Source organism: Condylura cristata, unplaced genomic scaffold (assembly GCF_000260355.1).
Source record: "Condylura cristata isolate star-nosed mole 26May11 unplaced genomic scaffold, ConCri1.0 scaffold00031, whole genome shotgun sequence".
NCBI lineage: Eukaryota > Metazoa > Chordata > Mammalia > Eulipotyphla > Talpidae > Condylura > Condylura cristata.
In genome coordinates, this window is record NW_004567132.1 from 21,199,985 (window position 1) to 21,217,187 (window position 17,203).

General features: G+C 41.6%; 2 protein-coding genes across 6 annotated transcripts in view; one reads left to right on the forward strand and one right to left on the reverse strand.

Annotated features, from left to right (window-relative positions):
- Positions 1-17,203, forward strand: part of CTNNA2 (catenin (cadherin-associated protein), alpha 2) — a 1,016,972-nt gene that overhangs the window by 683,879 nt on the left and 315,890 nt on the right. The gene's annotated exons all lie outside the window — the stretch shown is intronic.
- LRRTM1 (leucine rich repeat transmembrane neuronal 1) lies at positions 300-3,038 on the reverse strand. Of its 3 annotated transcripts, none has more exons than XM_004691581.1 (2): positions 2,583-3,038; positions 300-2,312 (listed from the first exon to the last, which is right to left on the reverse strand). In XM_004691581.1, the coding sequence occupies exon 2, from the start codon at positions 2,251-2,253 to the stop codon at positions 685-687; it is 1,569 nt and encodes a 522-aa protein (XP_004691638.1). In that variant the 5' UTR covers positions 2,254-2,312; positions 2,583-3,038; the 3' UTR covers positions 300-684. The 3 variants fall into 3 exon arrangements, with proteins under 3 accessions (XP_004691638.1, XP_012586934.1, XP_012586933.1); XM_012731480.1 differs by having other exon boundaries at positions 367-2,312; positions 2,579-3,018; XM_012731479.1 differs by lacking the exon at positions 2,583-3,038 and adding an exon at positions 2,429-2,544 and having other exon boundaries at positions 367-2,312.

A 17,203-nucleotide genomic window follows, 5' to 3' on the forward strand; every position in this document is an offset into this window, starting at 1 on the left:
TCCACCTTTCACTTGTTTTAAGGTGATTAGCTTTCACTGCAAACCCCACCCCCAAACAAATAATATATAGAGTTCTGCTTTTTTTTTTTTTCCAGTCTTTACTCATGGGGGTAGCTCAACCTGATAAGCTTTGTTTGTCCTTAATATTTCAAGTGGAGTCTACTTTGTTCCTAAATTTCTGAATTTCTCCTCTGGCCACCCCTCCCCCTCAACCTCCACCCCCACAGTGAAGGCAATTTTAACTGTTGCTTCTCTTTTAACACAGGTAACAATTCATTTAGGTTACACCAGTCTGTAAAAACTGTAAATGCTATTTTATTTTAAACATTTTAGTTTACAAAAAAAAAAAAAATCAATGATTGGTACCTTTTTACACTCTCAGATTCCTGAATATGGACAGATCTTCAAAGGGAGGAAGGAGTTCTCATATGAAATTTAAGATAGACTGTCCTGAAGGTTGTGGGGTGGGGATTTTGTTGTGTTTTATTTCATTTTTTTTGTTTGTTTTTGTTTTTAAGACACAATAAAGCTAAAATGTCAAGTGTCTGGGAGAGATCCCCTTACAGTTTCAGTCAAGGAGCATATCAGAGCACAGACAAGGAGACCCCAGCCTGGCACTCGTCGGCCAGCTCCGGCCGCCCAGGTGTATTTGGTAGCGTATGGGTTGAGAAGCCACTGGGACAATCACACCTCGCATTCCCTCGCGGGCTGCTGGTGGCAGGTACAGGAGCCATACTCGTTGATGATCACCAGGGCTCCCTCAATGTGGTTCGGTTTGTAATCAACGTAGTATTCCTGGGCAGACATGGCAGCCATCTGATGCATGGTCTGTTTCTGCTTTTGCTTCCTGCGCTGCGTGACAAAGCACTGTCTGAGCTGCCTGAGGCTGGCTGGGAAACACTTCCAGGAGACATAGAGCACCAGGACCACGATGAGAAAGGAGAAGATGAGGGCCATGGTACCTGTGACCACCTTGTGAATCTGCACGGCATTCTCCGCGTGCTCGCTGCCAGGGAGAGCCACGGTAGCCGGCTCGAGTGTGCCGTCGAGCAGCCCCTCCCTGCCATCAGTGAGCGTGGTGGCCGGGCTGGCCGGGGCCCCCAGGTCACTGCGGTTGGTGACTGCCGAGAGCAGGTGGCCGCTGGTGGGCTCGGCCCCATCCTCGCACAGGTGGAAGGCGTACACCGCGTCCAGGACATCCTCACCCTGCGCGTACTCCGGGCTGGCGCACTGCAAGTTACCGTCGTAGCGTCCCTGGAAGTTGCTGAGCCACGAGGCCAGGGCGCACACGTTGCGCCCACAGTCCCATAGGTTCCCGGCCAGAGTGATACTAGTCAGAGACTTCCAGGAGTTGAGGATCCGGGGCTCGATGTAAGTGAGGCGGTTGGAGTCCAGCTGCAGGGACTGCAGGTGTGGCACGGTCTCAAACACATGGGGCTCCATGTACTCGATCTCGTTACCAGACAGGTCCATTTTCTCCAGGTTCCAAACCCAGTCCAGCGAGCTGACCACAATGGCCACCTTGTTCCTCCTCAGGCAGAGAGAGTGCAGGGAGATGAGGCGTGGAAAGTGGGCGAAGTTCACCTTGACCAAGTCGTTGTGCTCCAGGTGCAACTCCGTGAGCTTGAATAAGCCAGCAAAAGAGTTGCGCGCTAGACTCTTGAGCTGATTATATCCGATGTCAAGAAACTTGAGGCTGCGGCAGTCCTGGAAGATGCGCACCGGCACAAACTGGATGGCGTTGGCCCGCATGTGCAGCGTGGTGAGCTTCCGCAGCCCATGGAAGAGGTCGGGCGCGAGCGCCTGCAGCTTGTTGTACGAGAGGTCCACGCTGCGCAGGTTGGGCATGGACCGGAAGGTGGTGTTGGCCAGTTGGGTAATCTGGTTGGAACTCAGTGTGAGTTCCTTAACTCGGCGCAGTTTCTGAAAGGCGTCCCCCTGAACCGAGCAGATGTGATTGTGATCCAGATAGAGCCACGTGAGCTGCATTAACCCCGTGAACTGGCCGGCGCGCAGCTCCGAGAGGCTGTTGTAGCGCAGGGACAAGCCCAGCAGGCCGGACAGGTTGTGGGGCGTCTCGGTGAGGTTGAGCGCCTCGCAGTACAGCAGCCGCCCCTCGCACCGGCACAGCTGCGGGCACCCGCTGGGGGCGGCGGGCAGCATCTGAAAGCAGGCCCCCAGCAGACACAAGACCACCCCCGAGGGCCTCCTCAGCAGCCAGTATAGACAGAGACCGAGCAGCAGGAAATCCATTAGCGAGAATCTTTCCAGAAAGGCTGGAGAATGTCCATTGGAAGCGCTCGGTCAGAAATCTACATCATATTTTATTCCGAGGGAGAGGGAGCGGGGGAGGGGGAGAAAAGGGCAAAAATCAAATAAATAGACTGAAATAAAGAAGGGTCCCCCCTCCCCAAAGCCACACGTTCACCTCTAAGCATGCAGAAAGCTGGGCAGCATAGAAAGTTCACAGCCACGGAAAGATCAAAGAGGTGGTGATTTGGTCCATGTTAGATGCTGCAGCAAAGAAAAGGGAGGAAAAAAAATCTTCGGGAAAGAATTTAATTAAAAAGTGTCTTACCCACCCTTTTCCAGAGAGTGACAACCTCCATTCAGCTGCTCCCTTTGTGTGCAGGCTAATTATATGCAGGGCGAGAGAAGACCCCTCTGTGTTTCCGAGGCAGCCCCGGTCCGTGGCCGGCGGATCTGGCAGGCGCACAATGTCTCACTTTGCTGCTCGGCTCGGGGCTGCAAGGGCGGCCGGAGAGGCGGGGAGGCGACTTCTAGGACCCGCAAGTTTCCCAACTACGTGCCGGAGCCCGGGCTTCGCCTTCCTGCTGCTGTCCTTTCCCTCTGCAGTTCGGACTGTGACGTTGTGGGGGGGAAAAACTCCAAACTCGGGGCTCGCGATTCCCCAGGATTTGACAGTCTGGTTAATGTCCGTCATTGGAAAAGACCACTGACCGGCGCCACCTTTTACTTCTCGGAGACCGCCTGCCATTCGCGCTCAGGGCGGCTGCGGAGAGCGGGCTCGCTCATGCCTGGCGGGCGGCGCGGGCGGCGGCGCCGGGAGCAGCGCCGGGGCTCCTTCTCTCCGCCAGGCTGTGTGCGGCGCGAGCTTGCACAGGCACCTACTGCTCACTGAGTGTCGTAAGCTGCTCACGATTGTGCGTCTTCCCGGAGCACCTCAGACATGGGCAGATTGAAAAGGGGTGGGCATAAAACCAACATTTTACCGAACACTAAAGTAATATATGCTCTTTGATGGAATGGAAAACACTTTCAGCTTTTTTTGGGTCCGTATTTCAAAAAGAGGGAGAGGGGATGAAGGTATGGGGTAGCATCATCAGCGACAAGATATTTTCCAAGTGGCAAACTGAAATATTCTGCTATCTCCCCCTTTCCTTTTGGGGATATTCGCCCACCCCCTTTCAAGCTGTCTACGTGTGAGAGAGAGATACGTAGGAATCTGTAGAGAAATCAACATTTGGTCCTTTGCTTTAGAAAAGCAACTTGAGAGATGGTAGAGGAAAGCAATGATTTGGAGGGGGTTGAGGGGTTGGGAAGGAATTTTTTTTCTTTGCGGGCACTGGAGTTCTGCAGTCAGCCAGCCCTTTTTGGTGGTGGATTGGGGAAATGCTTCCAAACCCAGTGGGTTTGGGAGACCATCCTAGTCCCAGTAGTGTGAGACCCAGTGTGACAGAAACATATGTCTGTACAGAGAATCTTGTGTGAGATTCCTTGGGGGCCTCACCAGTCTCCAGAGTTGTCTACTGGGTCTCAGGTGGATTAGAGAAGCATTTTGCTGCACTGACCAGGATGACCCTGCCTTCTGCGCATGGTGATTACAGAGCCCTGCAGAATGTCCCACTCCAGGAGGAGGTACTCAGGGGTGGGGGAGCTAAATTATGATGAAGAATCTTCCATAGAAACATCCCTAATCAAGCTTGGGAGTATTACCAAATTGTGTCTTTTAAATATGAAGTGAAGCCTCGCCAGATTATTTCCCTTCACAATCATTTATTAATAGGATCCTTACAGGGAGCTCTCTCTTCTTCCAGCTGGTCTTGAGAGGGTCTGCATTGTGTATTATTATCAGGAACCTGTTGGTCATATGCAAAAAAATAAAAAAATAAAAAAATAAATCTTCCCTGTTGGAAGCCATTGCAGGCAAACCTACTTTTTGACAAAAATGCCCAGGGAGTTCATAGGGAGGCTCAGATGTGAATTTCCAGCTCCTCTTTTTGAATTCTCATCAGTTCTGCTTCTCATGAACTGAATATGAATGGGCATTGTTTATAGTGGCACTCACTGTTTTAAAGATAAGGTGGATTTTGAAACTTTGCAGATTAGCCTGAGTTGAGACAGGTAGCTGAGTTGATCCTTATCAACCAAGCTAAAGACCAAATAGTAGAAGCACAGTCACCAAGGAGAGGAGGTACTTTTCAGGAAAAGTCATCTGAGCAGGTACATGAATCAATCCCCCCTTTTTTTTTTTCCTTTCTTTTTTCATCTGATCTCTGCTCTGTTCATTCATCTCTGAGATGCATCATTTAATTGGAAGGAAAACAAATCTAAAATGTTCCAGACATCACACAGGCTCTGGAAGAGACATTAGAAGAACAACCCCCTTATTTCTGCACATGACTAGAACAGAGGCCCAGAGACATCAAGTGATTATCTAAGCTCTCACTGCTTATTACTGGCACAGATGGCTATTTGATGCCCTGTCACCAAAGTGGTATCCTTCCCTTGCCATTCTTGATGGTTTTCTCTCCACCACCCCTGCCTTCTACCTAACTCTGAACTGGGCACCTGCAAGTTTCATCCTGGCACCTTCAAGGTGCTGCGGAACACTTTAACAGACAATTCACTATCAAGTGTTTTTGTCTCTTGCCAAGACAATTATTCCTGACAGCAGGCTGTCTGATTGAGCCATAAACTCAAAAGGGTTGGAGGGAGGAGGGCAGCAGGGGTAAACATTGGCCAGCCATTCAGCAAGTGCCGTGAGTACAAGCCACCCAATCCCCACGGCTGCTAGGAAGAAAATCCTTCTAATGCAGGCGACTTGGCAGAGTGGTGGCAGAGCCTGCCAAATGGGCATGAAGAGGTCCCACTTTGGATGTCACTTGATTTGTAGAGCTGGTACAGAGTGGCAGAAAAGAGTTGAGTGTTGGCAAGAAGGAAAGAGAATACAATTAAATTGGTTGCATATATATGTGTGTGTTTTCTTCTATGTATGCTACTCAAAACGCTACGTGTCTAGGCTATAATTAAGCTATGTATACATTGCTTTTCACATTATTCTCCTGTAAATCATTTCATCTGGATGGTATCTTTAAACCTTTCCCACCTCTAATGTGGCAAGTTTGCATCATTTTTACATTTTAAGCCCCTTGGCAGAATTGTATACATTAACAGATTGAAATGAGCTTTATTGAAATTTAGCTATTCTAAGTCATCTAAGTTGCAGAATCCCAATTTATTATGTATTTAAAGCATACCAGCACTGATTAAATCAATGCAAATTAGGTTAAATAAGAACACCATGAATCAAATGTTTCAGCAAAGTTGAGTTGAGAAGCAACAACTTTTGAGTCACCAAAGCAAGTTGACATGGCTGTTTTTGTGAGTTATAATTACATACTTCTTAGAGGCCTACATACTTAATAAAAGAGGGGGGGTGCAGAACTCACCTAAATTTTTCTCCTAATATTTGATTCTTTCATTTTCTTTTACCCATTTTGTAAGAATACCCTGTTCTACAATTGTGTATACCTTGTCTAGGGTAACCACAAGTTTCGGTTGGAAAATGTCTTCTTCCGGGTTGATGCGAATAAGAGACATTTTGAAAACGCTCTTCACATTTTCTGTCTTTATGAGGATGAAGCTTGTGCATGTTTTGCCAAACCTCTTGACTGGGAGAATCCAAAAACCATCCCAAGTTATCGAACCAACTTGTGATTGGGAATTGGAGTAAGAAAGGATGAAAATGGGGAATTTTGAAAATGGGGATTCAGCAAATGGGAAGGAAGTCAGGAGTACATAAAATGTGAATCCTATTGCCAGAACACCATTTGGGAAGAAGAGGAGGTTGGAAAAGTTGAAGAGACCAGAAGTCTTATAAGTCAGGTATAACATGATATGATCCCAGCCTGTATTGGTGCAGGGGAAAGTTCTTATAAATGAAACTTTGAAAACTTTATAAACCCTTACTTTTATTTGGTATTTTTTTGTGATGGGGTGGGTTGGATGTGGTGGTCACTTTATCTTTTTCATATGGCATACCTATTTTCATCTCAACTGAAATTTGTTCCTTGTATTCAAAATAGTCTGTGGGCTAAGAATTTTAAATGAAAACAATCTGAAATGAACATGCATTCTGGGGACTAGCTTTCCTTCAGTGGTCTTGGGCAGAGATCAGGGAAAGAGAGAGTTGAGTGGTGATTTTAAAGATAAGTCTGCTTTTGCACCAGCCTGGACTTTGATCTTTATGCTGTTGTCTTTAATTTTCAGTAGCAGTGAACCATAGCTTTTCTTTAAAAGGAAACATTTAGAGGAAGGGGAGGAGAATGGGAGTCACAATTCAAAAGGACAGTATTAACCCAGTTGTTTCCGTGGGCACACGGCATGCAGTTGGCCATTTACAAGAAGACTCTGAAGGTGCATGGATGGAAAGTGAGGAACATAAAGCCCCTCTCGGGAGGCCTATTTAAGAGAAACAAATTAAAGAGTGATGGCATTTTTCTTATCAAACCTTACCCTCCTCTTAAAATAAGGTGGTAAATACAGAAAGTTCTAAGGAAGCATCTATCATGTGAGGATAATGGAAGTAATGATAAGAGTAGTGGAAAGAAATCAAAGAAATGCAATGGTTCAGTTGTTTTTCCTGGGAACTTTACATGAGAAAGAGTAGCAGATTTGGGGGGATGTCTCATATTTTATCTATTTTTCTTTTGCCCAGTGCTTAAGAGTAAATGTTTTAGAACATACAGGAGAGAAGAGTTGACAGTTTAAACAGAACCTATACTAGAAGGCTTCTTGAAGGAAGTCAAGTTTTTGAAGTGGTTTGAGAGCTCACATTGCAGGCACACTGACAGAAGAGGTGGACAACATGAAGGCCTAAGTACAAGTGTGGGAACTGAAATGGAAGTAGAATAATTCTATAGAATCAAGGAAGAAAAAGGTACACAATTGTGTCTCTGTGTTGCAGAGAGGAAGTACATTGGTAAAGAACTTTCCATGCTGCGTGGGAAATGTTACTTTGCTTCACTCTGGTTTCTAGTACTTAATTCTTAAGTTATCTTTGACTCTTGCATATCTTGAATACCTGGTTTGGCTCAGGAGTCCTATCATGCCATCCTGAGACCATCTCCAGAACTTTCCCCTGCACCAATACAGGCTGGGATCATATCATGTTATACCTGACTTATAGATACTCTCCTCCACTTAGTTTAAGTTCACTCAACTTGTTTTTCAAGATTGATGTCAATCTCCCTTGTGGCTAGGAGAGTCTCTGTGCTGTGACACTGTCATTGTGGAGGCCTGAGTTCCAACCCCAGCCAGGGAACTAGCCCATGAATGGCTCAACAGACCTCTCCTGTCTTGCCCACTGCTCTCCTCAGCAGTGTATTTTAGTAAACCTGCCTGTTCTGTTCCCCAGGTTGTCTCTGGTGAATCCTCTCACTCTACTCCACATACCTCTGGCATGTACCTTAGTTCTTCTATGCAATAAATAAATAAAGCTTAAAAAAAAAGATTAATGTCAAATTCCCCCTACTCCATCTTAAGTGAGCTTTCATTCTGAACTTCCTGAGCAGCTTAACTTCACCAATCTAGTTTCTGTCCTATTTACTTTATAGTGGCAGTAATTTATAATTACATTATTTTAGAACTGAAAGGAACATTAAACATCTTTGGAGAATAAGAATTAGAAGTTCTTGATGGGGTTAGATGCATCCCAAGATAAACTGTTAAATTTTTAGTATATGCTCTTACAGAATTTGCCATTTCTAATATGTTTATATTTTCTAAAAATCTCATAATAACATAATATTTTGTAGCTCTTCTTTTTGTCATTGTTGATATTTTGCCATTTTATGAGTGCAAGTTAATATGATTAATATGATCATCTTTATTGGCTACAAAACCATTCTCTTTTATTTATTTTCCCCATCCCCTTCTTGTTTACCAATTAGCTTCTGGTTTTGGACCATTATAAAATGGCTTGAATCAGAATCTATCTATCTATCCATCTATCCATCTATCCATCTATCCATCTATCTATCTATCTATCTATCTATCTATCTATCTATCTATCTATCTATCTATCTATCATCTATCTACCTACCTACAAGTATAGGCTGAAAGTTTGTGTTATCTCCAAACTCATATATTTAAATCTACCCCCCACCCCCAATGTAATAGTATTTGGAGTTAGGATCCTTGGAATGCAGTTCAAGAACAGAACCCATGTAAATGGGATTAGTGTCTCTTTAAAAAAGACACCAGCGATCGGGCCCTTCCTGGTGGTACAGTGAGTTAAAGCACAGACTATAAGCTAGCCACACCCTTCAGTGTGAGTTTGATCCCTAGCCCCAGAAGTGATCTCCATATCCCAGCATCGCAGCAGACCTCCCCTGTCTCGCCCACTGCTCCCCTCAGCACTGTACATCTTCAGTCTGTCTATTCTGCTCCCCATTCTGTCCCTGGTGTATCCTCTCACTCACTGCTCCTCTGGTCTGTACCCCAGTTCTGTATGAATAAATAAGTAAATCTTTAAAAAAAAAAAAGACACCAGAAAGCTCTGTCCCCTTTTGTAATGTGAGGACATAGTGAGAAGGCTATCACCAGACACCAGTTCCACAGGCACATTGATTTTGGACTTTTAAACTTCCAGAGTGGTTAGAAATAAGTGTTTGTTGGTTATAGCCAACAATGTATGGTGGTTTGTTACAGCAGCTTAAACTGATAAGGACAGATACCTCAGCATGTTTGAGTGTGTCCTTAAATTTTGATTCTAGAATTGGAATCAGTGTTCAAAGGGTGGGAACCTTTAAAAGACTTTAAATACATAATGTCAGACTGACCTGAAAGCTTCTACACCTTTCACTCTCAATAGCCCCTTTTCTGCTTTCTCTTCCTGAGAACCTTCAGCACACCATACCAGTGCATACTTTGGTATGCTTCATCTGACTGGAACACAGGCTTAAATTCCTGCCTGAATTTGCTGTTGCTGGTACCTGGAAACCTCCTTCCATCTCATTCTCACTCTCTCTGTCTTCCTTGAGGACAATCCCAATGCAGATGGAAGGTTGGATGAGGGGACCTTCAGACTTCTTTCCGGAGTTCATTAACATCTCATTCCTGCCTCTTATTGAGCACTTGGCCAACCACATTACTTTCACAGAGGTGTTAATGTCCGAACATAGTTTTGTGTAAGAATGTTTAGATATACTTGTAAAATGCACCAGACTCTGTCCTATCACAAAGTCTAACGGGAACCTAGAACTCACAATACACTTTATCAGTCCAAGCAATCATGTTTTTCATTGTATTACCCACGTTTTTGGATAGCTGTTAACACCAAAAAACCAAAGTGCCTGAACAGCTTTGGAAACATTTATTTAATTACAGTTCACAGGTTAGTTTGACTTAAGTTTCAGGTAAGCGTTATTGATAATCAGCATATATTGAGATGGGCTATATTAGTTCATCACTAAATGTCCATCTGTACCCTTCACTATACAGTTGTCAATGGGTGACTTTAAGATTTGAATTTTAAGCACTATGTCAAGATGCTGGTGCCAATAACTTGGGTTTTGTCAGATCCCAAGAATTTTTAGGGGTATCTGCACAGCTGTCATTCTTCTGCAAGAATGATATTAGCAAGTCTCCCCTTCCCATTTTAAACACAAATAATGGGATCAACTTAGTTATATAGTAATTAATATCTCTGATACATATTGACACTTAAATATTTTGTTTTATTCCATTTTCCAGATGTTGCTAAGTTCTGTTATTGCTGATAAAATAAGATTCACTAAGGGCAGAGTGTTATTTTTACTCCTTTTAGTATCCTCTAAATTTCTATGTCTAAAGTGTGGATCAAGATAGAATATGAAAGGTGATCTATAGAGAGCATAAGAATTGCTACATAGCACTGGTAAACATGGTGCTTCTCTTTTTACTATAGTCTGGCACTTTTCATGGTTCATAAAGGAGATATTAAATTGAATTTATTAACTGGTTTGAATTCTTACCTAATAAATAGTCTAGGGAATCTGAGCTAAATATAAAAACCTCTATATTACATTGACATAAAAATAAAATCTTAACCATGAAAATCCAACCTCTTGGAGGTGACTCACACAGGGTAATGCCATTTATATGTGGTCTCCTTTTACAAATCTATTTTGTGTAGGAAATCCCCACCATGTATATAATCAATGAGTCTTCTGTGGTAAATTCTCCTTCCTAGTTGGAGGCATTTATATCTTTATTCAAATCATCTCCCATTCTCTGTAACCACTTCTTAATCTACCACTGGCACCTTGAGAATGCCTTTTAAGTATTTAACGTAAATGTCTGTTGCTGTTCTTATTAGGGTTTATTAGTTTAAGTCAAATGGAGGTTTAGCTGATAAGATAAAGAGATTAAAATGGTTTCCACCTTCTGTTGTCAGATCTGGAGTCAAGGCAATGGGTAACAAAACAATGTAATTAATGCTATAGCAAAGATCTAAACAAGAAGTGTGGTTGGAGAGCTATCTTTAGCTAGTTGAGGAAGACTATTAGAGGAGCTTGGAGATGAGGAAAGAAGTTAACTAGATGGATGGATGGCAATGGACACTTAGCCAAGTAAATTCTGTGGAAAAATGTACTGGGGCATTTGAGATGTTTAGGGTATGTGGAGCATAGTTATGAGGAGAGAAAAGGCCAAATGAGATCAGAATATTAGCTTAGATTCAGGTTCAGAAGACTTCCAACCAGAAGTGTGGTTTCCAGGATGATTCTGATGCTCTTGAATATGAGGGGCATGAAAAGTATACTGACAGCAAAGGAGACTGGTTGAGAGATAACACATTTGCTTGAAGGAGATGCTACGTGCACATGCTTATATTGATTTTAAAGGACAGGGGAGCTGAGTTGTAATAATAGGTTTATGATGAAATTGGAAATCGCCATCTTTTAATTTTGAAAATTTTTATTTTAGCAGTAAACAAATGATACCTCAGGCAGTATTCAGCTTGTGGAATACCAGTTTCCAAAAATTTCTTTAAAGGGATGAGATGATTCTCAACATGGAAGAATTAGGAGGGGAAGAAGAAATAGAGATAGCCTCAGTAGGAGGGAAAGTTTAAAATGTTGAGAAACACTGACTTAATCCACTATAAACAGTCTTTCAGATAAAGGTGTGGCTTCAAGACTTCACTAATCTGTAGTGCATAGAGCTCAGTAAAGGGAAAGATTTGTGCTGGCATTGACAAGTTTGAAGAGGAACCCATGTGGTCAAGAAGAACCAGTGCTGGGGAACAAGTGTCCAACCATGAATGAAACTGTGATCAATCAGTCAGTCAATCAATCAATCAAGTGTAGCTCTAGTACTATCTGAGGACTCTCTGTCTATGACTGGTTGACCTTGCAAGTATCGGTATTCTAAGAGAATTTAGTATTGGCATCTCACAGCAATGTGAGATTATTTTTTAAGTGTGGATGGGCCTCCCATTACCTTCTCAAATATGAAACAAGGTGATGACTGGAGATTATGTCCTTCAGAATGCAATGCTGTGTGTTTGCATTTTAGCAGAAGAATATAAGATATTGAATAATTTACCAAAAAGAAAATTTCTGACTATATTAGACTAGCAGGTATTCCTCCATTTTCAAGCTGTGTGACTTGGGCAAGATGCATAATATCTTAGAAAAACATATTCAATGTAGTAAAGTAGAAAGTAAAAATAAATTGAATAATAAAATGGGGAAGGTAGTTCAAATTCTATGGCAATAACTACTTATATCAATTTCTGTTATATAAGGCCAGAATTGAAGATGAGAAGGTAAAAGAAACAAACACAAATAAAATCAGATTGTTGTACCTTCTTACTGCTACTTCTTTATGTATCAGTTTCTACTTCAGAGGCTGCTTTTTAAAAAACAAACAAACTAAACAAGGCAAAACCCAAAACTGTGTGGTTAAAAATTACAACTTATTTAGTTCATGGTTCTGTGTGTTGGCTTAGGAGAGCTTCTGTGTGGATTGTGCTCACCCAAAAGTCTGTGATCAGCTGCAGAATTGTCTGTAGGCTGGGTAGGATGACTTCACTTACAGTGATGGCAACTGGCAGGCTATTGGCCAGGGCCCAACTATCTGACAATGAGTAGCCATCTCCATCTCCTCGCCACCCATCCGCCATCAGCTTAGTGTGGGTGCAGTTGTTCGGTGAGTGTTAAGTTTCAAGAACAGCAAAGAGGGCAAGTCCAGTCAGTATACCAGTCCAGTTCAAGCTCCCCTGTTGCATAATGCTATTGTCTATTGGCTAAAACTATTTACATAGCTACCCTGATTCAAGAAAAGAAGGAATCGTTTCCAGGCTGGATAGAATGGGAAGAATTTATGTCATTTTTTCAGGTTAAATAAAATCAGAGTGGCCTGATGTTACTATAACTGTAAGCATTAAATGCTCTTAAGTGACTTTTATTTCTCAAACCATCTGGTTCTAACAGTGTCATCCATCAACACCAACGTGATATATAGGCATCACCTAGAGTCTGTCAGAAATGCAGAATCTCGGGCTTCACCCTTGATATACTGAATTAGAATCTACATTTTTGCAGGTTCCCCAGGTGATGCATCAGCACAATAAGGTTTTTAAAGCCTATATCTTTTTGCTATTCCTCATAATTCCCTTCCTAGGTTGCTGTATTCTCCTGTTGAGCAATAGATCTTTAATTTTTAAAGGTGCCAGAACTGTTTCCTTCTGCACAATTGAAACAGAACAAACACAGGTTTAAACAGTAAAACAGGTTGCTTCTCAGCATGAATAGCTAGAAAGAAAGAGCGGATATAACATTTTTCCGCTCAATTGTCCTTTACCTATAAAAATAGAAATTTAAAATTAAAATAACAGTACATAAATATTAAAGAATATTGTATTTAACTAGGAAGCACCATTTAGATGTTATAACACTTTTTAAAGTAGAAACAATTAAACACATACTTTACTTAAACTGACCTTTAATATTCCTGAACAGTTACTTAACTGGACCTTGGTTTTCTAAGGTTGAAAATTGGTTCTCCAATTTTTAGACCACACAGTAAATATCTTTAGAATGTGCGAAACTCTCTAGATTCTCTTTAGGCCCTTACATAAGTAATGGGGCCACTAGAAGTCGTTAAGCATCTAGAAAATGCAGACCCCTAGCCTGTACTTTACAGGAAGTGCGGGTGTATTATAGTTTGTTGGAGTCTCTTCACTTAAGCTTCTGAGAAAAGTTTATTTTGCCAGGTTGAGGATAAATGTTATCCAAAAGATGGGTAGCTTTTCTTAACTCTTCATTGACTTTGAAATGGAGAAAACTAGTTACAACTTCTATTTTCCTGCAGTTTGCCATCCATTTCAAGGCTTAGCAGAAAGATGGATGGCTAGGGAGAGAGAGAGAGAGAGATGCTATATTACTGCTTACTGCTGTCATCTTGTATGTAATTTCTTCTTTCTTTTTGGGTATTTTCTTTTTTGATTGGAATAACTTCTTTGAAGCTGGAACCTCCTGCTATCTTAAATACAGATGCTTTAGAATACTATTTTTTTTAAGATTTAGTTATTTATGCATACAGAAATGGAGTACAGGCCAGAGGTGCAGGAACAGTGAGAGGATTCACCAGAGGCAGAGCACGGTGCAGAACACCCAGATCAACAAAGTACACTGCTGAGGGGGGCAGCGGGCAGGTCAAGAGAGGTCTGTTGTGCCATGTGGGTCACCTCCCTGGTGGGGATTGAACTCATGAAGAGGCTGTGGCTAGCTCTGTAGTGCTGTGCTTTAACCCATTGCTCCACCAGGGAGGGTCCAGAGTCATATTCTTACTGATCAATCAATCCATCAGTAGTAAACAAATATTTGTTTGAATATTTCTTAATATATCAAGCCATACCCTAAGTCTAGGGATACAATGGTGGGCAAAACTGAGTAACTTTATGAGCAAATGGATAAATAAAATAATCTAAAGATACTTGTAAGCATGGGGACAGATACAACTCACTAAAAGTGTCTGCTGTATCTGAAGTTAGAATTCTCGAGGAGGTGAATTTGAGTTGAAATAAAATACCTAATGTTCCAGAAGTACCTTCAAAGCAGAAGCAATAGCAAATGCTGAACCTCTGAGGTCAAAACAAGCCCCTGTGCAAGGAGTTGAATCTAGTGAGAGAGGTTTGAAGACATGATAATTTTGAACACAAAGTATGTTTCTTTAAAAAAATCAATGTATGTTGTTAAATAAAGTATCACAGAGGTTCATCAAAATCCTCATCACTTCCACCAAACCTTACAGTGATTACTATATCCAAGCACTGTAATATATTAATTCCAATTGTTCATTACATTTCTGTGAGTTTCTACTATTTTCCCAAATAAATATAAGAAAAATCAAGGTGCAGAAAAGCTAAATTGCTTGCCTTGACACAGTTGGGATTGGTGAAAAGTGATGTTTCCACTTTCCCTAGACTCTTGTATAGTTCTAAGAGAACTATACACTAATCTTCCTTTCTTAGCCAAACATCATTTTTCTACAATCTTCCTTCCCCCCAGGATTTATCCATAGTAGATCCAGCAAGAGAGAAAATGGGACAATTTAAACTTTCCTCCTGGATTCCCACTCTCTCGGCCCCCTTCTACCATCTGTTGCTGTTTGCGTAGAAAAAGAACAGAACAGAATACCAACGACCACACACATTCAGAATTCTCGTTTTGTACATGTGAGTCTGGATTCATTAACAAGTTCCTCAAACTTCCCCTGCACATACAACACCAATCTAAACATAACCCAGTGAAGTCATGGGAACAGGTGATGATCAATTGCATGATGCGCAGATGCCAATGTCCAAATACGTCACCTGCTACTTCCTGGTGCTGTCTTCTGCTTCGAGGAGATTGTTTTTTTCTTTTTTTTTAACAGCCTCTAAATAAACAAAAGCTCATTTTAATATGCTCTAGCCTCCACATTTTCCCTCTTATTCTAGCCCTTATTAAGTCCTCTTTGCTTTGTAAAGACTCTTATTCTCCAGACTATTGATATACCCATTCACAACTCCTTCCTTTCAACTCCATCCACCCAGCCATTCAACACCAATGGAACCACACTTACCCTCTCTCATTTACTGTGCTTATCTGGGAGCATATAAAATATTTTGGGGATATTTCATTCTTTGAAGTGTTCTTTTGGTAGTTGAGAAATCGCATTCCTATCAGAGTCTATATTAATTCCTCCCTTCTTTGAACTGTTACTCATCTAATTACTCATCTGAGAATTGTTTTGCTAAATGCTGTTTTAAATTGTTCTGTAGTTGTTTTTGAACTTCTCCCCTCTACCTTTCCCCCCACATGATATTTCTGATGTAGTGTAGAGACCTAAACTTTAGAGTTGGGGTATCGGTGTTTAAATTGTGGTTTGGTCAAACTTGCTAGCTCTGTGTATTTGCATGTTTGTTGCTAAAATTCTTCTCCATAATAGAGAAAGGAAGTTGGATGGAAACATTTCTAAGATACCTTTCAGTGCTGACATTCATGAGTTTGTGAATTCCAAAGTACCTATGAAGCAATGGAAAGTTAGCATAAGGTGTTGAGAGCTTATTTTAAAGGCTTCTTTTCTAACTGATTTATGTGGTGGTATTCTGTGACGTAATAGTGCCACTAGCTTGTAGACTGAGACAGAGTAAAGATAAAAAGCATGGATAAATCAAATTAGAATTTTTTGTGAAGCTATGTCTTTGGAGAGGGTCGTCTGTAAGGCGGGTGAATGCGGAGGGTTCCTTACTTAACCCATAAAACAACAGAAATTTACACGTAACTGCATGCTACCCCAAACCCCATTTGCAAAACCCTGCTGGCTGTTGCTTCTTAGATATTCAACATGGACTGTTTCAGAATGTTTGGTTGAAAAATCCCTTAACTGTTGTTGAGCGTTCAGCCCTTTGCTTTGAGAACTGTTTCAAGGGGAGAATGTTATCTTTATCAAACCTATTAAAGATGAGGCCCTTGCCTGGTTATAGAGGGTTTTCTCTCCTCTAATGGTTGTGTTGAGTTTTTTTAACCATTTGCATAGCTTAAATCTGTTCAAAAAGGCATAATCATATATAAGTACACATTGAAAAAATAGATAATTTTCCAAAAGAATTTAAATCCATCTGCTTGATTTCAGTATAATTGGTATTTAAAGGATATGTACAAATATGGAATGTTGCTTGATGGAATTCAATTCCTTTCTTTTAGTGTAATTGCCTAACAAAGGTGATGGATACCAACCAGACTTGTTGTTGTTGTCTTTGTTTCAAACAACAAAATGGACAGAGTGAAATAGGCATCCTGCCAAACTTTACACATCTCTTCAAACCCAAACAAAGTTTGTTTCATTACATAATATGGTGACTAGTACATCACTCTTACAGTTGTTGTGAACATTGCAAAGGCTTCAGAAGTCTTTTGAGAAGCAAGTGCTCCTCTCAGGATATTCTTCAAACAATGTGGAATGCAAAGTACATTTTACTTTGATGGTTTTGCTCTCTCAGAATCTCTGAGGCCTGAAAAAGAAAGGCAGTGCTGTGCCACTTTGGTGATGTGGCTATAACAAGACTGTATCTGGGTCTTCAACTCCAGAATTCTGCCCACTCTGCTACTGAGAGCACCATCCCCGCTGCCATAAGAGTACTTGATTTATAAAGCAAACTGGATGGCATTTACCACCCACCTAACTGCAGTAGTGTCAGGAGGGTTAAAATGAGACATATTCAAAAGCCCTCTGGAAATATTGGATGTTCTGTATAAAGACCTTAATCACTCTTCTGGGCTTCTTCTATAGCTGGGAAAGTGTGTCTTCCTTGTATCCTGCTGGTAGGAAGTGACGAATATTTTTTTATCCAACTATTGGTGAGCAGATAAGAGATGAACTGCGTGTTATAAAATAATGATCAGAATGTCAGGCAACAATTTTGCTC